Source organism: Canis lupus, chromosome 6, assembly GCF_048164855.1.
Source record: "Canis lupus baileyi chromosome 6, mCanLup2.hap1, whole genome shotgun sequence".
In the NCBI taxonomy this organism is placed as follows: domain Eukaryota; kingdom Metazoa; phylum Chordata; class Mammalia; order Carnivora; family Canidae; genus Canis; species Canis lupus.
In genome coordinates, this window is record NC_132843.1 from 39,197,667 (window position 1) to 39,223,446 (window position 25,780).

Sequence of the window (25,780 nt, forward strand, 5' to 3'; positions counted from 1 at the left end):
CTGCCGACCGGAGGCTGGGAGGGCGGGATCCCCGGCACTGGGTGCTGGGGAACTGGCAGGGCGCGTCCCGCCCCGCCCCGCCGCCTTCGCTCCGCGTGCTCCGTCTGGGCCCTGTTCCGGCGCCGGTGTGGCTGACACTGCGAGCTGGGTCGAGGAGCTGGAGGTGGGGAGCACCTGGAAGTTGTCGTTTACGGAGCCTCGGCGCTTGGCGGGGGTCTGATCCTCCAGCAAGGCCTGCCAATATCCAGTTCCTAAAGCAGTTGGGCTTCCCAACCACAGCAAAGGAGGGCCCCCGCTTTGTCCTGCAAACACCGTATGCACGTGAGGTCAGGGGTGCAGCCGTTGGAGGACAGATTTGAGAGGTGCAGAGACAGAGAACCCAGTGCTGGAAGAGGGGCGCTCGCTGTCGAGCGAGAAGTGCAGATCAACCGAGTGGAAAATAAAGACAAACTGGATGAGAAATAGTCACGAAGGGAAAAGGAGGAACAACTTGAGGATGACTGTGCACGTCAGGACGCTTCAGAGGGGAGCTGGGATCGAGGTCAATTAGCCGGAAATGGTTGAGGAAAGTTTCCTAAAATAGGGGAGGAAGGGAAATGAAGGGTTGATAGGAGAGAGTGCAGAGTTCCCTTCCTCTTACACGCACAGGCCGTTCATGCATGGCCAGCGTGCGTTTACGCTGTGCCAGGCGCAGGTCTCCTGTCCCTCAGAGCCTCGCGGTCTATGCGATAGAGAGCCTGTCCGTGAACCACAGCAGCCTCGTGGCCGGAGCTGCCATGAAGGCCGTGAGAGAGCCCTGGACTAGACCCCAGCCGGGGAGGGAGCTTGGAGATGTCCTCGACAGGCTGCGTGAACGCGCTGCCTAAGAGGGTATATTTGCAGAGAGCTGGGGACAAGACAGAACACGGCATTCGGACACGGAGGCCTGGCTTTCCAGGGGGCACAGTCAGGACAGAGACTGTTGAAATCAGGTCCAAATTCTGCAGGGCCTTGCACGTCGTTTCACAGAGCTGAAATGGGGTCCTGCAGAGGGTGGAGAGGTGTGAAGGACAAAATATCTTTGAGTCTATGGCAGCGGTGGGAGGACGTGCCCAAGAGGATGTAGGGCCCTCGTGGAGACCCCTGAAACAATCGGGGTGAAAACTGGAAGGCTGGAACTGAGGCGCTGGCAACGGGAGACGGATATGAGTGGAAGAACTGGAGCTTTTAGGAACTTTTGGCACCGTGTGTGTCTGCGGGGCAGACGCAGACGAGAGTGGCTTTGTGGCTGGGACTGGGGTATTCATCTTGTGTCCTCAGCGTCCACGTCGTGACCTTCAGGGTCAGTCTTGGTGAAGATGGCAGAATGTATTCGGAAATGAAATAGTTGAGGGAGGGGTCTGGAGAAGATGAGAAGAAAGGAATATGCCCTGGAGGGTAATGAGAGGAAGAAAGGGAAACGCAGAAAGTCCCCGGGTGAGAGTGGCCACCCCTTCCACGCGCCCCGAAACCTCGCCCTCGGGAGACTGGGACCTACCACCAGCGTCCGGTTTTCCCGCCACTCGCAGGCGGCCCCGCTTCCCTAGCGTTCATTGGCCAAAAGCCCACGACGCTAGGCCACGCCCCCGCGACTCCGGAGGCGTTTCCCCGCCTCCTCCTGCTTCTGGAGCCGCCCCCCTCTAGGTCACGCCCACGCCGGGGTCCTCCAGGAGGCGGGCTCCGTCGGCCTCGCCTTCTGACAGGGCGGCTCCCACCAGGGGGCGCCGCGCACCCCGCCCGCCGCCCGCCCGCCCGCGAGTCTGGCGCACACACCCCCTCCGCCCCGAGCGCCCGCAGCTCGGCGCCCGGCGGGCTGTGCCGGCTCCCACTCCGGGAGGGGCCGGGGTCCCAGATGGCCGCGGCAGGGTCTGCGAGGCCAAGCGTGTAACCAACGGGCGTCATGGACGCAGAGCAGCGGCAGACGACGGGGGCCGACGAACGGGCGACCCCGGGGCTGGAGGCGGCGCCTCCTGCTGCCCCGGCGCCTGCGACCGCGGCCTCGGGACCACCCCCCGGGCCTGGCTCCGGGCCCGAGCCCAAGCGGAGGCAGCTCGGGACGCTGCTCCAGCCCACGGTCAACAAGTTCTCCCTTCGCGTGTTCGGCAGCCACAAAGCTGTGGAAATCGAGCAGGAGCGGGTCAAGTCAGCGGGGGCCTGGATCATCCACCCCTACAGCGACTTCCGGTACTGGGGACCCAGCAAGGAGGGCGGGGGACACAGATCGCACCCCACGGGCCACGACGCGGGCGCAGGGCCCGCCCCACCCTCCATGGACACTTCATTTCCGGCCCAGGGGTCGTGGGGGGGAGACAGTCACTTCCCCCAATGTAACCTGGGAATTCTTGGGCAAGAGACCCCCAGCTGGAGGTCCTCGGTGACCTGACACGGGAGCAGACACCAGAGACCTGGATTTCCTGTTTCGGGAACCAGGCACTCCACCTGGACCACAGGGACTGCTGGAGTTAGGGACGACTGCCGCCGGCAGTCCTGTCTGCTGGGGACCTGGGAAATTATGTCATGTTGCAAGGCTCGGGGTCAACCTGGGGAAGAAACCGAGTTCCAGTATCTCTCACCCTTGCGCTTACACCCCCAGCACCCGTATAGCTCAGCAGGGCGGGCTAGCAGGATAAACTAGGGGTGCTGGGGGGCGGGCGCCGGGGGTGTCTCCGCGGCGGTTCTGGTCGCTGTCCCTGGTGCTGAAAGCGGGATGCAGCGGGACTGGGCCAGGACTCTGAGCGGCTGAGGCAGCGACTTGGGGCCACCGCCACCCTCCCAGGTGACCATTAGAGAGACGGAGGAACGGAGGGTGGAGGTGGGGCTATTGCATAGCCCCCATCAGCCTGTACCTCTACATCAAGGTCGCTAGGGGAGGAGAGCAGCCCTGTCCTTGGGGGGAAATGAAGGACAGCTTTTGGATGAGGCAATGGTGTGTCCAAAGCACCTAAGATGGGGTGCAAAACGAGCAGAAAGGGTGAGGTGTGAATCAGGAGCCTTTGGAGACCTGGACATCATTTTGAATCCACAGCCATACACACTCCCTAAATATTCCTCTTTCTCTCATTGCTCCTTTCTCTTCCCTCTTCTCTGCCCTATTCCCACCCCACCAATAACACCTGTTCTAGTTTCCTGTGATCTTTCTCTCCTCCCCCATTTACCCTCAGATGTAACCCCAGAAGCCATGTATCCCCCTTATTATCATGCTGCTTCTCCCTCCTCTCTTCTGCATCACCCGCTAGGCTTGTGACTGCCTGTGAGTCAGGCTGTGAAGATACTCCATGGCTGGGCAAGCCCTCTGCTTCTCTCCTCTCCCAGCTCACACTACAGGATTTCTCCAGGGGTCTAGAAGGTGGAGGAGGAAGGGGTTCAAGGATCTGTTGTTGATTGAAAGTCTGAGGGGCTTCCTGGAGGCCTGGATTTGGGAACCCCCATATTTCTTTTAGAAGCTGAAAAGATTGATTTGTAGTCAAAGTCAGAAGGGATTGGGTCCTGGTTTGGTGCTATGATTAGGTGTGTTCTGGAGTTAAAACCACCATAGCTGGGGCACCTTGGTGGTTCAGTCAGTTAAGTGTCCAACTCTTGGTTTCGGTTCAGGTCGTGATCTCAGGGTGGTGAGATTGAGCCCCAAGTTGAGCTCCATGCTCAGTATGCTTAAGACTCTCTCTTTCTCTCCCTTTGCCCCTCCGCCTGCTGTGCTCTTTCTCTAAAATATATAAGTAGATCTGAAAGAAAGAAAGAAAGAAAGAAAGAAAGAAAGAAAGAAAGAAAGAAAGAAAGAAATAGGGATGTCTGGGTGGCTCAGTGGTTGAGTGTCTGCCTTTGGCTTGGGGTGTGATCCTGGGGTTCTGGGATCGAGTTCCACATTGGGCTTCCTGCATGGAGCCTGCTTCTCCCTCTACCTATGTCTCTGCCTCTCTCTTTCTCTCTGTGTCTCTCATGAATAAATAAATAAAATCTTAAAAAAAAATAGAAATAAAACTGCCATAGCTAATGGGGGCCCTCAGGTGGTCCAGTGGTCTTCTCTGAATAGAGGCTTCGCTTAGCATCCTCTTGACCTCTTCTTTCCACATGTCTACCACAGCAGTGTGGCTCTCCCCTGTCAATGCCCTTGCTTGAGCTCAGCCAGAGTGCCAGCAGACACAGGGAGATGAGTGAAGGAAAGGAATGCAGAGCTTTAAGCCTGTTGCCTTGGGATCTCCTGTGGAGCTGCTCTGTGTGCAGCCCTGTCTGAGTGCTGTGGAGGGTGTGGGGCATCCCTAAAAAGCTCAGCTCAGATGGGAGGCAGAACAGACCACCGCACCCTGGGACATAGATGAGTAGATCCCAGCAGAGAACCAGGAACCATGGGTCCAACTGGGTTGGGAAGGAGGGCTGGGGAGGGCATGAAATCCTAGACCAGGAAGGGGCAGAGAGCTGGAGATGGAAGAAGCAGCAACCTCTTCAGAAATCTGGGAACCAAAGGTGGGTGAGTCATAAAACCAACTAGTGCTTGTACAGCACTGTCATATCCATTGTCTCAGAGTGTGTCTTTCCAACAACCCTGTGGGATTAGCACAGGGTACTAGATCTCTTTTAACTTTAAAAATATTTAGTGACTGACATAAATCATGTACATGATAAGAAATTACATACATATTATACATGTTAAAGAAAAATATGTGTGTGTATATAGTAAGGATGTATATAGTAGATATATCTATATAGTATGCATGTCTATATGGCAGGTCTCTACATAGCAGTTTCGTGTATAATGGTATATTTTACATATAGTTAAAATACATGTGTGTATGCATATAAACATACATGCATGTGCCTATATACATACATATACATGTAATCACAAAGCACATCCTCATGTAACAACCACCCAGGTGAAAAGAGACTGTATTGCCAGTGCCCAGAAGCACCCTACAACCCTTTCCCTAACCTACTATTCTGACTTTTGTGGCTCACATCCTTACTTTTTTCTTTTAATAGTTTTACCACTTTTCTGTGAATCTCTAAATAATGCAGCTTAGTCTTGCCTGTTTTTGAACTTTGCACAAATGGAATCACCCAGTATGTATCCTTTCATTTTTTTCTTTTGCTCAACACTAGATGTGTGAGATTCATCCATGCTGCAGAATGGTAGCTGTTGTTGGGTGATTTCAGGGTTGTAGATTATTCCAGGGCACGAGTATATCACAGTCTATCTATAGTACTTATCTTATTTATCTACATTTTCCTACTGATGAACATTTGGATTATTTCCAGATTTCATGCTGCTATAAACATTCCTATATGTAACTCCTGGAGCACATACTTCCCTTGAGTGTGAATATACTTAGGATGGAATTGCTGGGTTGCAGGGAATGCAAATGTTTAACTTTACTAGATAATACCAAACTATTTTTCCCAGTGGTGGTCCCAACTTACACTCCCACCAGTTGTAAATGGTCATTCTGTTATTTTGTATTCTTGCCCACTCTTGCTGTGTCAGGCTATCTGCTGTTTGTCTGGTGGATGGTGAAATCTCGTGGTCTCACTCCCAGTCCCACCCCCACCTCAGGTTTTACTGGGACCTGATCATGCTCCTGTTGATGGTGGGGAACCTCATTGTGCTGCCTGTCGGCATCACCTTCTTCAAGGAAGAGAACTCCCCGCCTTGGATCGTCTTCAACGTCCTCTCTGACACTTTCTTCCTGCTGGATCTGGTGCTCAACTTCCGCACAGGCATCGTGGTTGAGGAGGGTGCCGAAATCCTGCTGGCGCCAAGAGCCATTCGGTCGCGCTACCTGCGTACCTGGTTCCTGGTCGACCTCATCTCCTCCATCCCGGTGGACTACATCTTTCTGGTGGTGGAGCTGGAGCCACGACTGGATGCCGAGGTCTACAAAACAGCGCGGGCGCTGCGCATTGTGCGCTTCACCAAGATCCTCAGCCTGCTGCGGCTGCTCCGCCTCTCCCGCCTCATCCGCTACATACACCAGTGGGAGGAGGTGGGGCGGGGAGGTGGGCAGGGGGGCTCGCAGACTCCTCCGGGACAGCGCTATGGGTGGGGCTCCTGGTGACTTTATGGGGTGAGGCAGCTGGGTGGGCTCTCTCCAGGGTTGGTGGGGCAGAAGCAGGGACACAATGAGGGTTTGGAGGGTGCCCCCCACCGAAGTGAGGAGAATGGAGCACAGGGCAGAGGAATGCTTGTAGGTTAGTTGGCCTCTGGAAGGAGGAAGTGGGAGGGGAGCAAGCTGTGGAAGGGAGTTTCAGCTTCCAGGGGAGAAGAGTTTAGTGGTTCAGAGTGTGGGCTCTGCAATCTCATTGCCTGTGATCACATCCTCATTTTACTATTTACTATATGAGACTTGGTTTCCTTTACTATAAAATGAAGACATTAAATATACTGACGTATGATAAGGCTATGAGGATTAAAGGAATTAATACCCACAAAGCTCCTAGAACAGTGCCTGGAAAATAGTAAGTCATCTCTTAGTGTTATGGGAGAGGAAGGGGCTGTTGGCATGAATCCTTGCACGCATGCCTTGGGGACATTACACTGTAAGATGTCCTCTTTCCTCTTCTCTACCGGGCACAGCCTAGGCAGCTTGTGCAGTAAGTTTCTTCGAGTTTCTGCTGTGACACTGATTCTGGGCACATGACTGGCATTGACTTCCTATTGATGAGAGTAGTAATGCAGCCGACTTTGTATTAGCTGTATATGTATGCCATAAGGCTCTATGCACATGAACAATGGCCGCATTTTAAAAATTCATGGGGGCTGGGGCTAGAGAGAAGTGCAAGGAAAGAATTTGCAAGGCCAGGAATAGAGGAGGACCAGCGGGAGGGAGTCCTGTCCACAGCAGCCGCTCCTCGGACTCCTCAGATCTTTCACATGACCTATGACCTGGCCAGTGCTGTGGTGCGCATCTTCAACCTCATCGGGATGATGCTGCTGCTGTGTCACTGGGATGGCTGTCTGCAGTTCCTGGTCCCCATGCTGCAGGACTTCCCTCCTGACTGCTGGGTCTCCATCAACCACATGGTGGTGAGAAATCCCCACAGCTCTGTCACTTCTGGGCCTTCCGAGGGCTCTTCTGTCAGGAGGCGGGAGATGATGGAGTGAGGAGGTGGGGAGGAAATAGGGGGAAGCTACCTAGAGGAAGTGCTTCTATGTGGGGAGCAGGCAGGGAAGGACACCTAGGGCCCCTAAGATGCAGAGATGCCCCTTCTGACCCCCAGACCCCAGAGCCAAACCGAAGTGCCTCCTGGGAGGCAAGTCTAAGAAGCAGGGGTCAGAAAGGACAGAAGGAGGGGGGATTGCAGGAGGAGAATGAGACCTATCTGAGGAGGCTGTGCCCAGCTCGGCAACACACTCTGCCCTCCAGAACCACTCATGGGGGCGCCAGTATTCCCATGCCCTGTTCAAGGCCATGAGCCACATGCTGTGCATTGGCTACGGGCAGCAGGCACCTGTAGGCATGCCCGACGTCTGGCTCACCATGCTCAGCATGATTGTGGGTGCCACGTGCTACGCCATGTTCATCGGCCATGCCACTGCGCTCATCCAGTCCCTGGACTCCTCCCGACGGCAATACCAGGAGAAGGTGAGCAGGGCCCCAGGAGGAAGGTGCAGGCCTGGAAGGGGGTTAGAGGCTGGGTAGCCCAACTTGAGACCTGTTCTGATGAATGCCCCTGTTGGGTCTCTGTGTCTTGCCCTGTGTCCATTTGTCCCTGTGAACCTGTCCTCGGACCCTTCCTCTGCCCGTGTGTGGGTTTCCCTGTGACTGTGCTGTGTGCCTGCCCTGTGTCTGCACGTCCTTCTGTCGCCTGGCACAACCCCATCTGGCTCCATGTTTCACCCCTCCGGCTCTGGCCTACAACCATGATCTTTCTCCCATACCCACCCCTGCGGCCGGTCCTGCCCCACGGTCTCGTCCTCTCACCTACTGGCCATTGGTGGGTCTCTAGTACAAGCAGGTGGAGCAGTACATGTCTTTCCACAAACTGCCGGCCGACACCCGGCAGCGCATCCATGAGTATTATGAGCATCGCTACCAGGGCAAGATGTTCGATGAAGAGAGCATTCTGGGCGAGCTGAGCGAGCCGCTTCGGGAGGTGGGGCTGGGCAGGGCCCCAGAGGGGGGATTTTCTAGGACCTGGGCTTGTGGGGTGCCATCTGGGATAAGGGCGCTGGTCAGGTGCATCTGTAGGGAGTAAGGCCTGTGGAGGACCTCATCACAGGCCATGCCTCTGGGAGGCTTTTAGGGACTAGGGTCTTTCTTGAAGATATTATGGGGGTGAAGTATGTATGGGTGAAGTACCCATACAAACCCTGGGAAGGGGCAGCAAGGACCTCTGTTTTGGGGGAACAGTCCTGTGGGAGAGCTCTGAAGGCAGGAACTTAGGGTGGTCCTAGAGCCACTGAAGCATCCCCATCCTTTAGCAGATATTGACCCTAGGGGTGGGGCCTCTGAGACAGATGAGCTCGAAGGGGGCACCTAGGGGCAGGGGGCACAGCCTACCTGACAGGCCCCTCCCCTGCCCAGGAGATCATTAACTTCACCTGCCGTGGCCTGGTGGCCCACATGCCGCTGTTTGCCCATGCTGACCCCAGCTTCGTCACGGCGGTGCTCACCAAGCTGCGCTTTGAGGTCTTCCAGCCGGGAGATCTCGTGGTGCGTGAAGGCTCCGTGGGCAGGAAGATGTACTTCATCCAGCATGGGCTGCTCAGTGTGCTGGCCCGCGGCGCCCGGGACACCCGCCTCACGGATGGATCCTACTTTGGGGGTCAGCAGGCCTCGGGGGGGGTGGGGGAGGGACTGGAATTGAGGACAGAGGGTGATCACTCCCCCGGATCAGTGTCCCTGCCTGGTACCTGGCTGTGTGTAGAATCAGAGTTCCAGCCCTTCCCTAGGCCTGCTTAACCAGGGTCTTGGGGCCTGAGGCCTGGAGCTCTGTGTTTTTAAGTAGCTTCCAAAAGAGTCCAGTCACAGCCAACTTGAAGATTTCTGGGCCAGTGGGCCTTTTAGAACACTTAAGCTGTAAAATCCATGGATTCTGAGATGAAGGAAAGATAGGAATAAAGCTGTGCTGTTCCAGGGGCTTGAGTTTGACGGTTCCCTGGTGGGATAGATACCCTGGCAGGATGGTTCAGGGCTCCGGGCTGTGGCAGTGGGGGCCATCCCACCAGATGCTGCCCAAAGCCACTTGAAGCTCTGTACTCTCTCAGGCCCCAAACCACCCTCCACTCCCTAGCATCCCCATTGCTCTTTGCCCTTTGGCACTGCTTTTCTCCTTCTCTGGTTGCCCTGACTCCATTTCAAGGGGCAGGAGGGCAGGTACACCGAGGAGCTGTCCTAGGCCTGCCCCTTGGGCCAGGGCAGGGGAGGTGGGTGGGAATTAAAGCAGAGTGGAATAACTTTGTGCGTGTGGCCCAGCAAGATCCACCTGTTTGTCAGTTTTAATTCAGAGAGAATGAGAGGGATTATAATTATGTATGTCTGGAGAAGGACAACCCTTGGGGTGTTTAGAGACCTTGGTGTGGGTGGGGAGGAACCTGAGGAAACTGGATCAGAGGCTGCAGGCCCAGTGAGAGGGAAGTTTGGGGACAGTGGTTCTGAGGGCCTCCTCCCAACCTGGACAGAGATTTGTCTGCTGACGCGGGGCCGGCGCACAGCCAGCGTGCGGGCTGACACCTACTGCCGCCTCTACTCACTCAGCGTGGACCATTTCAACGCTGTGCTGGAGGAGTTCCCCATGATGCGCCGGGCCTTCGAGACTGTAGCCATGGATCGGCTGCGCCGCATCGGTGAGGCCTATCTACCCTGTCTGCTCCCGTGCCCTACCTCCAAAGCCAGGACCCCCTGGACTCCCAGGGCCCAGGATCTAGTCACAACCCGTTATCAGCAAATGCCCCAGTAGACCTTCAACACTGTCTCCCTATCCTTGTCGCTCAGTGTCTCTTACCCCTGGAGGTAACGTCCCAAGTCTCTTTGCCCAGAGTCTTCCTTCCCTGAGGACCAGTCAGTCCCTGACCCTCACCGTTTCTGATCTGTACTCCCCTCCCTGACCCTTGCCATCTCTGATCCATACTCTTGTCCATGACCCTCTTTCCCCAACCCCCATCCCCATCCCTCACCCCACTGCCATCCTTTGCCTCTGTCTTGCTCTCCTCCTGCTCTGATATCCAACCTTCACCTTGGACTCTGTTCCTGTCCTCATTCTCTCCCTCTTGGAATGATTTCTAGGCAAGAAGAACTCTGTCCTGCAGCGGAAACGCTCTGAGCCCAGTCCAGGCAGCAGCGGGGGCACCATGGAGCAGCACTTGGTCCAGCATGACAGGGACATGGCCCGGGGTGTCCGGGGTCTAGCCCCAGACACAGGAGCTCGGCTCAGTGGAAAGCCGGTGCTATGGGAGCCCCTGGTGCACGCGCCCCTGCAGGCAGCTGCTGTGACCTCTAGCGTGGCCATTGCCCTGACTCACCAGCGGGGTCCTCTGCCCCTGTCTCCTGACTCTCCAGTCACCCTCCTTGCTCGCTCAGCTCGACGCTCAGCAGGCTCCCCAGCCTCCCCGCTAGTGCCCGTCCGAGCTGGCCCTCTGCTGGCCCGGGGTCCCTGGGCATCTACCTCCCGCCTACCTGTCCCACCTGCTCGAACCCTCCATGCCAGCCTGTCCCGGGCTGGGCGCTCCCAGGTATCCTTGCTGGGTCCCCCCCCAGGAGGAGGTGGACGGCGACTAGGACTTCGGGGCCGCCCTCTCTCAGCCTCCCAACCCTCTCTGCCTCAACGGGCAGCTGGGGATGGTTCTCCTGGGTGCAAGGGCTTGGGAAGTGAACGCCTGTCCTCCTCAGGGCTCCTGGCCAAGCTTCCAGGGACAGCCCAGCCCCCCAGGCCATCAGTGCCTGAGCCAGCTGCCCCTCGGGGCCCCCAGCTCTCTGCCAATATGTGAAACCCTTGGGGAAGCAGTGGGGTGCAGCCGTGTGTGCCCGAGGGCAGATGCCTCCTGGGGAAGGCCAAGAAGACCTGAGACACAGCCCTGTGGGAATATCTCCCTTTATTCCTGAGGAGATGTTCTCTGTCCTCAGCTCAGGCGCCCCACAACCTGTCTAGCATTCTCCTCATCTGTTCACCCCTTCATCAAACGTACTGAGCGCCTACCATGTTCAACACACTGTGCCAGGAGCTAGATGTCTTCACTGCCAAGTAGAAGTGACTCCGAGGCCTCTGAGGAGGGTGTGCCCCAGGCGTGGTCCCACCAGGTTCAGGCCCAGGCCCAGGCCCCTGCCTCACCAAGCACAACTCCTTGCCTCTGCCATCACTGCCAAGCAGCCAGAGGTCTCAGTTTCCCTGCCCGCGCCCCCGCAGGCTCCTTCCCAAGCCTATTGCACTTGTCCTGTCTCCTTAGCACAGCCGCCCACTGCCAGTCCCCGAGCCTCCACTGCTGGCAACAGATGTCTGAGCTCCACCCTCTCTGCCATGTGTGGACCATCCCCACCCTGTGGCCCCCACTCCAGAACAGGAACACATGTCTTCTGTTGAGTCCCCACACTCTCTGTCCCCGTGGTAGAACTGGCTTCTTGTAGATGGGGAGCCACCTCCTCCCTGTGCCTGGCCCTGGTGGCGTCCCCCCAGAGGGTGAGGGATGGTGGGCACTAGATCCCGCAGGAGAGGGGCAAGAGCCGGAATCCTTAGGTGGCACTTTGCTTCCCATCCTTTCTTGTTTATTCTTATTATTCAACCATGTAATAATTGTATTTAATCATTTGCTAGTTTTATTTACTATGAATTCATTTTATTCAGCCATTCCTTTGTCCATCTGTCTCCACATCTCCTCATAGGGAGAGAGGAAGGAGCAAGGCCTCCCTGCTGGCGCCTGTGCTCCTTGCTCAGCTCCACTGGCAGGCAGCAGTGCTGCGGAGCCCTCAGCCTACCTGGGGAGGTCTACCTGGTGAGTCGCAGGAAGGGCTACCCACGTGGGGAGGAGGACTCTTGCTACTTGTCAGGGTTTTTTTCCTACGGAGTTTACTCTTGGCGCAAGAGTAAGGGGAGGACCCGAGGTATCCAGACCTGGGGAAGGGCAGGCTAGCCAGTACCTCTGCCTTCTCACCCCGTTCTCCTCCTGCACCTGCTCTACAGTATCAGAGAATGTTGCCAGGACCCTAAACCTTTCCTCTTGACTGAAAAGTCCTGGGCTTTAGAATTGCTTCCAAACAGCCAGGTTTAAAAGGAAACTAGAGCTACCCATTTTGCCTCCTGGTTTGGGTGGGGGCACAGAGGGCATGAAAGAGTTCCTGGGTGCAGGAGGAGGCAGCTGGCATCTGACCCAACAGTGTGAGGGACACATAAGAGCAGCCAGGTAGAGGCCTGCAAGCCCCACAGAGCTTGTGAAGATAGTGACAAGATGAGCCCACCCAGCTCTCAATGCTCCCCACACCTGTCTACCCTCACTTCCCCGAAAGGATGGTACTTTGAGGTCACTGGCAATCACAGTGAAGGAAGCCATGGCACTGTCCTCAGGAGATGCCTGACCATCACGAGGGCTGCATTGGAAGGACCAGACTGCATGGACAGGAAACGTAATCTACATAGTGACTTTGTGGAGATGCCCTGTCCCTCTGTCCCCCACCCCCATCCTGGGTATATTGAAGCCTAGGGGGATAGAATTAACCAGTTAAGCTAGGATTAAGGGCTCAGAGCATCTTAGGGCCCAGCTGAGAGCATTGAGTGCAGGGAATGTAGGATTGGTACTTGCCAGATGGTCAGTGCTTAACTGGACACAGACTTTGGGGTCCTGCGTGAAATGGAGAGGGGAAGGGGCACCCTAGAATGGGACTAGATGGCAGATGTGGCCTCAGCAGGGAGGACTGCAAGGGGGACCTTGGGGTCTGGGGCATGGGATCCAGGTTGGGCTGGGTCAGTGGGGCGTGGCATCTCAGGATATGCTGAGCACTCGCATGATGTTGGTATAGCCAGAGCCAGGTCGCCAGCCTGTCACCACAATCACCAGGTCCCCCACACGGAGGAAGCCACGGAGCTTTCCTGGGGGGGAGGGTGGGGGAAAGAAAATGACAATCAACCACAGGGCTGCAGGCCAGCCCTATAAGGAGAACTAGCCACAACCCTCCATCTGTTCCAGTCTGGCCTGAAGGTGTCTTGGGCAAACTGTACAGTGTGTGCCATAGATGGCCACATAGGGAATGTGACTGCTGCAGTCTGTTAGAGCTGCAGGGGTGTCCATGGGGTGGCAGGGGCCTTGCGACTACGTAGCAAGGCTGTCCACCTGTATTGCTATGCTGAAGGGAAGGAGGGGTGGGGTATGATCACAGTCAGTTGTAAATTAGATTTTAGTTCCAGCTGGTGGGGGTGGGGGGACTGGGTCCCCCTTGTCCTCTCACCTCTTACTCCTTATGTCCCATCCAGCTCTGGCCACCTGGTGCAGGCAGCAGCTAGGCTGACCTCTCTCCCACTGCCCTCCTCCTCAGTATGTCCCCCTGCCCCTGGAGGCCACAATATCTCCATGTCTTAGTGAACATCACAGAGAAAATGTGGGATCAGAGGAAAAAGGCAAGGCCCTTGGAATGGGTATGAAAGTTAGGTCAGGGGGCTGATGATACAGATCCAGGGCTGTGTGGGGAGGAAATGTAGGTGGCTCACCACTTTCAATGCCAAATTGGACCCGGCGATCCACATCGTCTGCCCAGATGGCCTCTGGAGGTTCACTGTAGAGCAAGGGGAAGACCCCTCGGCACAGGTGGGCCTGCCGGGCAGCCTGGGCAGAGCGGGTGACAGCAATGACCGCTGCCCGAGGCCGGTACCGAGATAGCAGCTGTGCTGAACTGAAGGAGGCAGAGAAGGTTCAGAACAGTGAAAGAGTGCTGAACCAGGAAACAAAGGTTTGGGTTCTGGTCCCAGGTGTCACAAACAAGCTGTGTGGCCCTGGGTGAATCATCATATTTCTCTGGGCCTTGTTTTTCTCACCTTGTAAAATGGGCATAAGAATGCCTGCCCTTCTTACTACACAAGGTAGATAGGAGATAATGAAGGATAGATCAGAGCAGATAATAAAAAAACTTGGGACACCTGGGTAGCTCAGTGGTTGAGCATCTGCCTTCAGTTCAGGGCATGATCCCAGGTCTGGGGATCAAGTCCCACAACGGGTTCCCTGCAGGGAGCCTGCTTCTCCCTCTGCCTATGTCTCTATTTCTCTCTGTCTCTCATGAATAAATAAATTAAAACAAAACAAAACAAAAAAACCTTGAGAAGTATAAAACCCTTCTGAGAATGTCCCTACATGTAGTAGTTAACTCACAAATGTCTTTTGTTAATTGTCACAACCCCACAAGGAAACAGAGGTCTCTACAGCCTGGGTGACTTACTCAAGAATCATAGCTGATTTCAGAGCAAAGACCTGAACTAAGTAAGGCCTTCTGGGCCCTTCTGCAATGCCTCAGCATTACAAGGCTTTGTGGGCTCAGGGCAGGGGACTTGCCGAGGGCCCCTAGAAACCCGTGTCCTGGAAGCCAGTGTGCCCCGTGATGTCACCTTCCCCTGCCAACCTCCTGGAGCTCACTGGGATGATTCCCAGTGTGCTCCAAGATCTGCCTCTCCTGCCCTCTAGCTCTTGGGTAACTAGCTACCTCTCCTCTTGCCCCAGAATGACAGTCTTCATGCCTGATAACAAGACAAAACCCAAGCCTGCAGTTCATCCCAGCCTGCCCCTGACCCAAAGCTCTGTTGGTGTTGCCAGTGTCCCCCTCACCGGCCGGTCTTGGTCAGCACGATGATGGCAGCAGCACAGCACTTGAAGGCAGCCTCCACCGCGCCTATGGCAGTGACCTCCGTGGGATCGCGGCTCAGTGGCGCTGCCCGGCGCAGTTCCTCAAACAGCTGCCGGTGGTACACAGCAGCCTCTGCCTCCCTGGCAATCTGCAAGGAGCAGGAGGTCAGGAGATGCGGGGGCACCAGAGCCTGGAAGGGGCTTGGTCTTCTGGCCCATTTGCCTAGCATTCTAAGCTCCTACCGCATGCTGCATCTTTACAGCCTCCACAGGAAATTTGCCCTTGGCGGTCTCCCCTGATAGCATGATGCAATCTGCTCCATCCAGCACAGCATTGGCTACATCACTCGTCTCTGCCCGGGTTGGCCGGGGCTTAGTGATCATGCTCTCCAGCATCTGGGGGACATCTGGGCGTCAGAGCTGTAGGGCTCACACTCTGACTGAGGACTTGCCCAAGCTACTTCTCTGCCACTCTCAGAGTGCCCAGAAAGCCAGGATCACAGTCAAACTATGTGATTCTGGTGATTCAGTTTCCTCATCCGAAAATAGGGCTCACAGAATCTCTTTCCAACTTTGTTGTTTGAGGATCAAACCCTGGACAGCAAAATGTGCTATAGACCTAAGGTGTGGGTATTGACCCTCAGGTGTCCCCAACACCCAGAGAACACCCAGGGCCCTGAGGGCTCACTCCAGACCTGTGTGGCACAGACGACAGGCTTGCCCGCCAAGTTGCACCGACCAATCATCATCTTCTGGGCCAGGAAAACCTTCTCAGCAGGGATCTCGATGCCTAGGTCGCCCCGTGCCACCATGATGCCGTCACTCACCTCCAGGATTTCATCAAACCTGGGCGGTTGGGGGAGTCAGGGCTGGGAAGAGCCAGGAGATGCCAGGGAGAGGTAGGCTGGAGAAGAGGAGGGCAATGGGGACAAAGACCAAGCCTCACTTCTTCACGCCTTCGTGGTTCTCAATTTTGCTAATGATCTTGATGGTCCGTCCTTCCGGCCCCAGAGCAGCCCGGATGGCAGCCACATCACTGGCTTTCCTCACAAAGGAGGCAAAGACGATGTCCACATTATGCTCCACCCCGAAGCGTAGGTCCTGGGCGTCTTGCTCAGACAGCCCCGGCAAGTCCACCTCGGCGCCTGGCAGGTTTACGCCTTTCCGGCTGCCCAGGAGACCTCCATTCTCCACTTGGGTCTCCAGCCCCTTCCGGTCTGCGGGCATGGGAAGAGCCAGTGCAGGTGACCGGTGAGCAGGGTCAGAGTCAGGGTCTTGGGTCCCCAGAGGTCAGGAACCCAAGTCCTCCTGTCTGTCCATCCTGGGCCTGGCCTGTGCATCTGACAGGCGTAGGGGAGTGTGTGGAAAAAGCAGATAACCCGCCAGCCCCCCCACCCCGGGTTGATCCCCCGAGTCTGCACACGGGAGTCCCGGGGGCGGGGGCCGCAGGTCTACCCCGCAAGGGGGCTGGGGTAGGGAGTGCGCCCCACGTCCCCGCCCGCCTGGGGCCCAGGCTCCTGCGCACCTATTTTCTTGACCTGCAGGGAGATGAGCCCGTCGTCTATGAAGATGCGGCCTCCCACCGGCACGACCTTGACGATATTGGGATAGTCCACCCACACGGTGTGTGCGTCCCCCAGCGTCCGGAACGCCGGGTCCACGGTCACCAGGACCCAGGAGCCCTTCACTAGCTCCACTTCGGTCTCAGGGCCCTAGGGACCAGCCAGAGGGGCCTTGAGACCCGCCTCTTGCCCTGCCTTCCCAGGCCCCGCCCCCACCCGCGACTCAGTCCCTGACAGGGTGGTGGGGGCCTAGGGAAGCCCCCGGGCGTAGTTGGCCTCTCACCCCCTTCAGGACCCCGGTCCGTATCTCCGGTCCCTTGGTGTCCAGGGCAATGGCCACGGGGCGATAGCCGAGCGGAGAAGTTGCAAAGCTCTCCACGGCCTCCCGGATGTTGGCGATGGACTGAGCATGGTACTGGGGACCAGCGAGAGGGGATTTCAGGAGCAGGTTGCCCGGCCCCCCACCTCTCAACCCGGCAAGCTTTAGCTCGCCAGCCTCCCCTTGGCCCCGCCCCAAACCTCATGGGAGCCGTGGGAGAAGTTGAGGCGCGCAATGTTCATCCCGGCCTTGATCATCTCCTTGAGGCGCTCCACCGAATGAGAGGCTGGCCCTGAAAGCAGAGATCCCGCTCAGATCCCACCACCTGCAGAGTCCCCTCCACCCCCACGCCACAATAGTCCAGCCACCTGACCTTTATTCTCTGATGCAACCTCTGCTCCCAGGTCAGCCAGCACCTGCTTCCCTGGGATTGGGGGGGGGGGCACTGGGCAGTCTTGGAGAGGAGCGTCCTTAGCCCAGCTTGAGGCAACTGTGTTAACAGTGATGTAGAGTGAGGGTCCCCTGGTGCATGAGGGTTTACGGCAGGGGATAATGTGCCAGGTGAGGGCCTGTGGGGTGTCTGGGCCTTTGGAGTTGGGAGGCCTCATATTGACCACCCAGGACAGGTGCTCTCTCCCCACCCCTGCTTTGCTGGCAGGGCAGCTGGGTGACGGAGAGCCCACCGGCCAACCTCTCTGGTCCCTCCCCAAAGCCAGCTTGCACAGGGGTACTAGGCCCCTTCCTCAATGGCTGGAAGACAGATGCAGCCTCCCTGCAGCCCCCTGTGCTGTCAGTGTGTTCCTTTCTATTGGATCATTCCCATCAGCATGTAACCCTGCTGCACTTTCTTCCATAATAAAAGAAGATCTCTGGTCCCCAGCCCCCTCCAACTACAGTCCTATTCCTTTGCTGTCTTTTGCTGCAAAACTCATTGCACAAATTTTCTGTGCTTGCTGCCTGCAGGTCCGTTCCCCCCTCCTGGTGCTCTCAGTCCAGCGGGACACTGGCCCGCCTCTCACCAAGACCCTCTGGGTGGTAGCTCCTTGTGATGGTCAGTTCTCAGGCTCATCCTGGCTGGCGGGTCGCTGGCATTTGACCCTCGTCCTTGACGCACCTTCCTCATGTGGCCTCTCCTGTTTCCTCCCACCCCACTGGCTGCTCATCTCAGCTCTGGCTTCCTTCCCTTGACACTAGACACCTCATCCTCTTCTCTGTCATCATTCCTTCTCTCCTCTGGAGGTGTCACCTAGTCTCCTGGCTTTAGATACCGTCTATACGCTGCCAACAGCTCCCATATTTCTGTCTCCAGTTCAGCCCTCTGCTCCAAACCCAGACTTGTGTATCTGATTGCCTCTGTGCATCTCAAACTCAACACAAGGCCGAACTCCAGACCTCCCCACAAAACCTGCTCACCACAGTCTTTCCTGCTCACTTGATAAGGCATCCATCTAGTGCCTCATGCCAAAAGCCTTGGAGTCCTCTGATTCCTTTGTCAACCGCACCCCCAGCCCATATCCAACCCATCTGGAGATCATGTCAACTCCATCTTCCAAATGCACTCACGGTCTGATCAAGTCTCACCACCTCCACTGCCCCCACCTGGTCTGAGCCAGAAATGTCGCAGGAGCCACTTCTGCACTTGCCCCCACCCCCAAGCCCTGCAGCAGCACAGCCAGGGCCGCTCTATTACAGCATAAGTAAGAGAGAGTTCTTCTCCCCCCAGCATTCTGCAGCCCTCTTCCACTTCTCTTGGAGGAAAAGTCAACTCAAACCCAAAGAATGGCTCCCAAGCCCTACATGACCCTCTTCTCCCCTACAGTGTCTTCATTTTGCTACTCTTCCCCCAGATGGTTTCTAACCATTCCAGCCTCTTTGACTCTGAGCCTTTGCACTGGCTGCTCCCCTGTCCAGAACTCCTGCCCCTCCCCCCTCACAAGGGCATGGCCTCCTCTCATCTCCCTCACACCCTTGTTCAGGTCTAATTTTCTTTCCTTGTTGTTTGTTTGTTTTTTGGGATTTTATTTGTTTATTTGAGAGAGAGAGAGAGAGAGAGAGCATGAGCAGGGAGAGAGGGAGAAACAGGCTTCATCCCAGGACCCAGGGATCCAGACCTGAGCCAAAGGCAGTCGCTTAACTGATGGAGCCTCCCAGGCATCCTGGATTTAATTTTCAGAACAATAGGTCCCCACCTGGGGCTACAGCCTGCCTCCTGACCTCAAGCCCCTAATGTCCCTTATATGCTCCGTTTCTTGTTTCCATAGTTTCTACTACTTCCTCACATACGAAATAATCTATTTCTTTTTTTTTTTTTTATAAGCAACAGGGTGATTACCACTGCTGTTTTCTTTTCTTAAGATTTTATTTATTCATGAGAGACACACACAGAGAGAGGCAAAGACACAGGCAGAGGGAGAAGCAGGCTCCATGCAGGGAGCCCGACATGGGACTTGATCCCAGGTCTCCAGGATCACGCCCTGGGCTGAAGGTGGCGCTAAACCGTTGAGCCACCCGGGCTGCCCGAAATAATCTATTTCTTTTTAAGTTAGTATGTTTAGTATTTATTGTCTCGCCCAGCTAAATAGTAGGCTCCCTAAGGGCAGTGATCTTTGTTTACCTCACCCATCTACTCCCGGGCCCAAAACCTTACCTGCTGGACACTCAACAAGTATTTGTTAAATGAATGACTGTCAGACATGGAGAGGTCTCAGAGGAGATAGAAGGGGGAAAACATCTTGGGAAACTCTCAGGAGGTCCTGTGATGCTGGGGGCTGCTCACCGATGGTGGCAATGATGCTGGTACTGCGGGCGGCCACAGGCTCCGAGTCGATGTCCAGCAGGCACAGGTGCTCCAGGAAGGTGTCTGCCATAGCAGCTGACAGCTGCTGCTGCTGGAAGAAGGCGGTGCCCAGCTCTAGGGTCAGCTGGGCCACACTGGCCCGCCTCAGGTAGCCCGCCGGTCCTGCAGGGGAAGAGGGCTGAGTGGGCCCTTGTTGCACCTGCGACCCTTCACCTCAGCACACTCTGTCCGCTTCAGGTTTCACTGAGTCCTTCTGATAAGCTGGGCGCTACACTGACCTTTCCTAGAGATGGGGTTCGCATCCAGGCCTGGCCGACTGTGGCCCAGTTCTCAACCGTCCAGCTCCCTGAACCCTTATGCCCCTGACTTTCTGCCCTTGAGCTGAAAGGGCAGCTTTGCTGGAGGGAGGGTGCTCCCTCCACCTCAGCCCTTCACCGGGTCTAGTGCAGCGGCTGCTCATTGTCCAGAATTAACCTGTCCCCTCTCCTAAGCTCCTTCCAATTGGCTGGCTCCCCAACCCCTCCTCTGAGTTTCCAGAGCCTTTAATGCTTCCCTGGTCCTGGGGTCCTTGGAGCTTGACCCGGCCCAGCTCAGAGGAGCTCCACTTCCAGCCGTACCCTCCATGCCCCTGAACGCCTGTCTGTCCCTGGGGTCGGCTCCTCACTTGTCAGCCTGTCAGAGGCACAAGGCGCAGTTGGGCCGGGCGAGGGAGGACTTCTGCATGTTGGTTAAAGTGTCACCACCAGGGGCCAAAGTCCAGGCAACAAGGGAGCGCCCCGTGGTTCCCAGGCTGCAGGACGCCCCCCCCCCCGCCCCCCGCCTTGCCTACAGAGGCTGGGAGGGAGGTTTGGACAAGGACCCAGAACTGAACACAGGTTGTTCACAATGAACAGAGATCCTCCACCACTGCCAAGGCCCTCTCAGCCAGCAGCAGATGTTGGGCATTTATATTGCCACTGCCCCTTCCCGATTTCCACCCCCATTCCCCCACTCCATTCAGTGGCTTTTGCTGTCTTTCCTTACCTCCTGGAGCCCCAATCAAGATGGACTTTGCTAAGTCCCTTTGGGACTTAGAGATCCTTGACCAAAGCTCCTGGGGTTGTATGTTCTCCTGACTGGACATGCTTACAAAGTGAGAGGCTGTGGGGAGAGAGAAAGAGAGGAGGACAGAATTGCTGGTCTTATCTAATGGAGCCAGAGAAAAGAACAGGGGCACACCCAGCTGACTGCCCCTGGCCCCATGCAGAGTCCCTCCCTGAGACTTGCTGGCACTCTGCCTCATCTTCTGGTGTTCCCCCTCTCTCATCCATTTTTCCCCAAGGAGTTTCCAATTTGTTCATGCTGTCATGGACCTGAATAGAGATTTTGGTGATATGGTGCCCTTTGTACTTTACTGAAGTTGGCCCTGGACAAGTCTAGGAAGGAGGGGATTGAGCCTGAAGAAGGGGACGGGAGCATGTTGACAGTATCATGGGATTCTCTGGAGGGGCTCTCACAGCATCACTGTTACCATAACACTGGCTACGATTTGCTCATTGGCCAATATTTATTGAACATCTACTCTGTGCCAGGTCCTATGGATATAATGGTGAGCAAAACAGACAAGGCCTTTGCCCTTCTATGGAATTTATAGCACCAAGAGGGGCACCCAGCTGGCTCAGTTGGAAGAGTGTGTGATTCTTGATCTCAGAGTTGTGAGTTCAAGCCCAATGTTAGGAATAGATTGCTTAAATAAAAATTAAAAAAAAAAATGGGGTCCCTGGATAGCTCCATAGGTTAAGTGTCTGCCTTTGGCTCAGGTCATGATCCCGGGATCGAATCCCACGTTGGGGTCCTGGTGCATGAAGCCTGCTTCTCCCTCTGCCTGTGTCTCTGCCTCTCTCTCTCTCTGTGTGTGTGACTATCATAAATAAATAAAAAATTTTAAAAAAAAGGAAATGAATATACAACCACAAACTTTCTTGTTTGGGTTTTTTTGTTTGTTTGTCTGTTTTGTTTTGTTTTGTTTGAAAGAGAGAGATAGCTCATGCTCACAACCCTGAGATAATGACCTGAGCTGAAATCAAGAGTCAGGTGCTTAAACAGCTAAGCCAGCCAGGTGCCCCTACAACCACAAACTTTGTAAGTGCTATTACGGAATTGATCAGGGTGCCAGAAATGCAAAGTTAACGGGGAGAAGAGGGAGACATGTTATTTTAGATGAGATGGCTTGGTAAGGCCTCTTTGAATTGTGCTCATATCCAAGCTGACATTTGAAGGATAAGAAGGGACTATAGGGGACAATTCAAAGCAAGGAGTTTTCTGTGGGGTTAGAAAGAATATGTGTGGAGGCCTTGAGGAAGGAGAAGGCCCTAGCACTATAGAGAGAGAACGCTGCCCTGAGAAAGGGTGCCTAGGAGGGACCTGGAGGGGCCTGGCACACAGGACATGGTCCCCTTGAGACTGGAGATGAGACATAAGCAGGCACTCTGAGGGCACTGGGTTTACCCAGCAGAGGGACAGGACTCAGCAGATGCTCTAGGTCCCTCTGACTGGCGGGTAGAGATCACAGAGCAGCAGGGAGACCAGATAGTTTTTGTTTTTTGTTTTTTGTTTTGTTTAAAAGATTTTATTTATTTGAGAGAGAGAGACAGAGATAGCGCGAGAGAGAGCACGAGCAGTGGGGAGAGGGAGAAGCAGGCTCCCCGCTGAGCAGGGAGCCCGATGTGGGATTCCATCCCAGGACCCCGGGATGATGACCTGAGCTGAAGGCAGATACTCAATGAACTGAGCCACCCAGGCACCCCGAGGCCAGAGGTTTTAGGAGCAACTCAGGTGGGAGGTGACAGACTAGCGGCAGCAGTAAGGATGGTGAGAGGGACATAGACCTGAGGTGTCTCCGGAGGAGGACACTTGGGTGGAGGGACAGATGTGGGGAGCAGGAGAGGGAGGCTTCCAGCCCCTGAAGGAGAACATTGACAGGTCTGGCTTGATGGCAGTGCTATTTACTGAGCCTAGAGGACTAACAGGTTTGTAGGGGAAACGTGCAAAGTTTCGGTTTTAGGCAGGTTACGTTCAAGATGCCAATGAATCATTAAAATCAACAGGCAGGCAGTAGGATCTGTTCACTGAGCACTTAGGGGGTGCTGGAACAGTGTTCAGCATCTCATGTGCAGCTTTTTTGTCACCATGGCAACTGGGAAAGAAGATAGAATTGATAGCCCGGTTGACAGTGAGGGGGCTGAGGCTAGCAGGGCGGGCTGGGCATTTTCTGCCTCTCCAGATCCTTTCTTTACTCTTGTCCACTCTGTCTGGGGCTGGCACACTGAAGGCCTGGCCAATGGCTTCTGTAGGGCTTGGCAGCTGGAAGGGGGCACCCATAGGAGACCAGGCAGAGGAGAGGAAGGCTGGGCATCTTCCCTCCCCTCCTTCCTGCAAGGTTGCTGGAGGTCACAGCTCCTGTCAGAGGCCTTCTGGAGATTTTCTCCCCATCCGCTGGGCCCTAAAGATGGTGCTAAACTCACTGTTACATTGTCACTAGATCTGGAGTAATGCCCCACCCTTTGTGGTTTGCAGCATGCTGTGCACACCTCAGTATATAATCCTGTTCTGAAACGTTCCTCAGTCTATCTGATCTGAGAGAGCCCTTGGTTCCTTTTTTTTTTTGTTTTTAAGATTTTATTTATTTGAGAGAGAGCATGAGCAAGAGAGCACGAGTGAGAGGGGAGGGCAGCAGAGGGAGAAGCAGGCTCCCCACCAAGCAGGGAACCCGACGCAGGACTCAATTCCAGGACTCCAGGATTACGACCCAAGCCAAAGGCAGAGACCCAACTGACTGAGCCCCCCAGGCGCCCGAGCCCTTAGCTCCTGATGGAACCCTTAGCTCCTGATACACCCTGTCTGGGGTACAAATCTTGTTGGCAGTGGAGCTGGGTTTTAGAGAGTGTGATTGCAGAGGCTGAGCTGTAGCCACTAAACTCCATCCCTTCCCTCAGACTCTGGGTGGAAAAGAAAGAGGTTAGAAAGCAGGAGGGGGGAATGAGCCCGGGGTCCTTGGGTCTGTGTATAGATCACAGAACAAGTGAAGATGGTTGAAAGATATAACCAGAGGGAATGCAATAGACTTTGGGGGTTGCAGAATTAGGCTTTATGCTTGCAGTTGGGGAGGCACATGGGAGGTTGAAAGTTGGCCTGGGATTTTGAGCTCCCTGAAAGACTGCTGGGAGGACCAGAATCCTAGAGATCCAAGCCCCAAGTAGCTAACAGGAAGTGGGATTGGTGCCCTAAAACACCTCCTGTCCTATCCAAAAGCTCTGACCTGAAATCAGGTCAAAAGAGGAAAAGCAGTCTGGCTGACCCTGGGTGCACTAGTGGTCACACCACATGAGAGATGTTCTGTACTTTGTCCTGGAATGGGGGCAGGCCTGAGTAGGAGACCTGTGGGTGACAAAACCCCAATGGTGATGGGCCTGCAGGATCCAAGCAGAGCTGAGGTGTTGGGCTTTGCCTGATGGGAGCCATCCGCAGCAGGCCAGCATGCACACTCCCACACCGTCAGACATGCACAGAGCTGCTCACATGGCTTCACACACACTTACACGAGCTGGGATGTGTTCTGAGCACGTGTCCTGGCCATGCTGGACTCTGCTGGCGGAGACACAGGAATGCTGGCAGGGGGATTGGTAAAGTGTGTCAGGCCGGGTGACCTAGCTGGGTTCAGGTCGCGGCAGGGACTGGAGGGGTGGAAGTCATGGGTGACTGAGGAGGAGGTCAAGGTGCTTTCACAGTGGAGGCCACACCAGAGCTCAAGGGAGTCAGGGGCACGGACTGCCCAGGGCCGGCACACAGGCGCACATGGACGCACGAACACCCCGGGTCCACCAGGCACACGCGCCCCCACCCCGCAAACACAGAGAGAGGTTCCCATAGGTGCGCGCCAAGGGTAGCACCCGTGTCCCAGGTGGAGGCCGCCCTACCCCGCACGCAGGACGGTGGCGGGTCTGCGGGGACGCGAGAGCACCGGGCCGCTCCGCCCCCCTGTGGCCTGCGGGAGCCTGCGCTTCTCCTCTGCTCCCGAGGTGGCCGCGCTTCCTGAGGCCTGGGGCCGTGGCTTGCGGGGTGGACGTGCACCTGGCCGTTGGCCTCCGACCTCGGGACCTGAAGATGGGCAGCGAGCCCTGCGTCTGTTTCCAATGGTTCCCTAGAGTTTGTTCAAATGTATTTACGTTTATTTGCATAGACACTTGCACAATGTACAAAACTCGGAGTTCCGGGGCGTAGATGGAGAGTTTCTCCCTCCCTGACCGCATCCCGGTTCCAGCCACTCAGGTCCCCCCAGCATTCTATTAGATTGCTGACGTTTCTGTGTCGTCTCTCAGAAATGCCCCAGGTGGGTACAAACAATACAACCCCTCCTTTTAATATATAAGAACACTTATTATATATATTATATAAAATATAAGAACATTTTGTTATTATTATATTATTATTAAAGACTTTATTTACTTATTTGAGAGAGAGACAGAGAGCCAAGCAGGGGGAGGTGCAGAGGGAGAGGGACAAGCAGACTTCCCATCAGGGGTGGGAAGCCAGACCAGGGGCTCAGTCCCAAGACCTGGAAATTATAACCTGAGGTGAAGTCAGACATTTACCAGATAGAGTCACCCAGGAGCCCCCTATTTATTATTATTTTTTAATAATCTCTGTGTCTCGCGTGGGGCTCAACTCCCAACCCAGAGATCAGGGGTCACATGCTCTGACCAGGGCGCCAGGTGCCCCGCTTCCCTCATTAATGCAAGTGGTAGCAGGTGCTGGTCATTCTGTTCTGTACTCCCCCCAGTTGCTCTAGAGCTTGGGCTCCTTGCACAGGAAGGGAGGCCTTACTTCTGCACACAGTTTGTAATGGACCCTCTGACATCCACCCGTGGGGACCTCTCACAGGGGAGGAAGCTGCCCAGAGTTGGGGCTCAGGCCTCTTTTGTTTTTTTTTGAAAGATTGTGGTAAAATATACATAAGATAAAATTTACCATTTAACCATTTTTAGGGGTACAATTCAGTGGCATCGATACATTCATAATGTTGGATAACCAGCAGCACTATTTCCAAAATTGTTCTCACCAACTCAAACAGAAACTCTGTTCTCCTGAAACACTAACTCCCTATTCCCACCTCCTTCAGCCTCTGGTAACTTCTATTCCACTTTCTGTGTCTATGGATCTGCCTACGACTCTACAAACCTCCTAAAGTGTGGAATCACACAGTGTTTTTGTGACTGGCTTATTTCACTCAGGTTGCTTCCAAGGCTTTCCCCAACCTCCAACCGTAGCCTCTCTCCAAACTTGCATCCTTTTTAAGGCTG

At 55.3% G+C, this 25,780-nt stretch overlaps 2 protein-coding genes across 12 annotated transcripts; one reads left to right on the forward strand and one right to left on the reverse strand.

Annotated features, from left to right (window-relative positions):
- Positions 1–36: 36 nt before the first annotated feature.
- On the forward strand, positions 37–11,790 carry HCN3 (hyperpolarization activated cyclic nucleotide gated potassium channel 3). Of its 4 annotated transcripts, none has more exons than XM_072829824.1 (8): positions 37–2,202; positions 5,564–5,993; positions 6,872–7,033; positions 7,452–7,592; positions 7,957–8,103; positions 8,535–8,775; positions 9,632–9,796; positions 10,236–11,790. In XM_072829824.1, exons 1-8 carry the CDS (start codon positions 1,919–1,921, stop codon positions 10,934–10,936), a joined length of 2,271 nt encoding a protein of 756 aa, XP_072685925.1. In that variant the 5' UTR covers positions 37–1,918; the 3' UTR covers positions 10,937–11,790. The 4 variants fall into 4 exon arrangements, with proteins under 4 accessions (XP_072685925.1, XP_072685926.1, XP_072685924.1 ...); XM_072829825.1 differs by having other exon boundaries at positions 7,455–7,592; XM_072829823.1 differs by having other exon boundaries at positions 38–2,202; positions 7,374–7,592.
- Positions 11,737–20,601, reverse strand: PKLR (pyruvate kinase L/R). 8 transcript variants are annotated; one of them, XM_072829829.1, is made up of 11 exons: positions 20,466–20,600; positions 19,422–19,604; positions 16,846–16,937; positions 16,610–16,741; positions 16,290–16,476; positions 15,711–15,981; positions 15,460–15,610; positions 15,008–15,160; positions 14,747–14,913; positions 13,642–13,823; positions 11,737–13,026 (listed from the first exon to the last, which is right to left on the reverse strand). In XM_072829829.1, the coding sequence occupies exons 1-11, from the start codon at positions 20,563–20,565 to the stop codon at positions 12,920–12,922; spliced, it is 1,725 nt and encodes a 574-aa protein (XP_072685930.1). In that variant the 5' UTR covers positions 20,566–20,600; the 3' UTR covers positions 11,737–12,919. The 8 variants fall into 8 exon arrangements, with proteins under 8 accessions (XP_072685930.1, XP_072685932.1, XP_072685928.1 ...); XM_072829827.1 differs by lacking the exon at positions 11,737–13,026 and having other exon boundaries at positions 13,483–13,823; positions 20,466–20,601; XM_072829830.1 differs by lacking the exons at positions 11,737–13,026; positions 20,466–20,600 and adding an exon at positions 20,060–20,157 and having other exon boundaries at positions 13,497–13,823.
- Positions 20,602–25,780: the final 5,179 nt, after the last annotated feature.

Excerpts from the sequence above, each read along its gene's own strand:
- HCN3 (XM_072829823.1), top strand. The coding sequence starts at position 1,919 with ATGGACGCAGAGCAGCGGCAGACGACGGGGGCCGACGAACGGGCGACC. Across the intron at positions 8,776-9,631 it reads GGATGGATCCTACTTTGGGG|AGATTTGTCTGCTGACGCGG; the intron begins GTCAGCAGGCCT and ends CAACCTGGACAG. Across the intron at positions 9,797-10,235 it reads GGATCGGCTGCGCCGCATCG|GCAAGAAGAACTCTGTCCTG; the intron begins GTGAGGCCTATC and ends AATGATTTCTAG.
- PKLR (XM_072829827.1), bottom strand. The coding sequence starts at position 20,565 with ATGTCCAGTCAGGAGAACATACAACCCCAGGAGCTTTGGTCAAGGATC. Across the intron at positions 19,605-20,465 it reads CTTGATTGGGGCTCCAGGAG|GACCGGCGGGCTACCTGAGG; the intron begins GTAAGGAAAGAC and ends CTTCCCCTGCAG. Across the intron at positions 16,742-16,845 it reads TCTCCCACGGCTCCCATGAG|TACCATGCTCAGTCCATCGC; the intron begins GTTTGGGGCGGG and ends GCTGGTCCCCAG.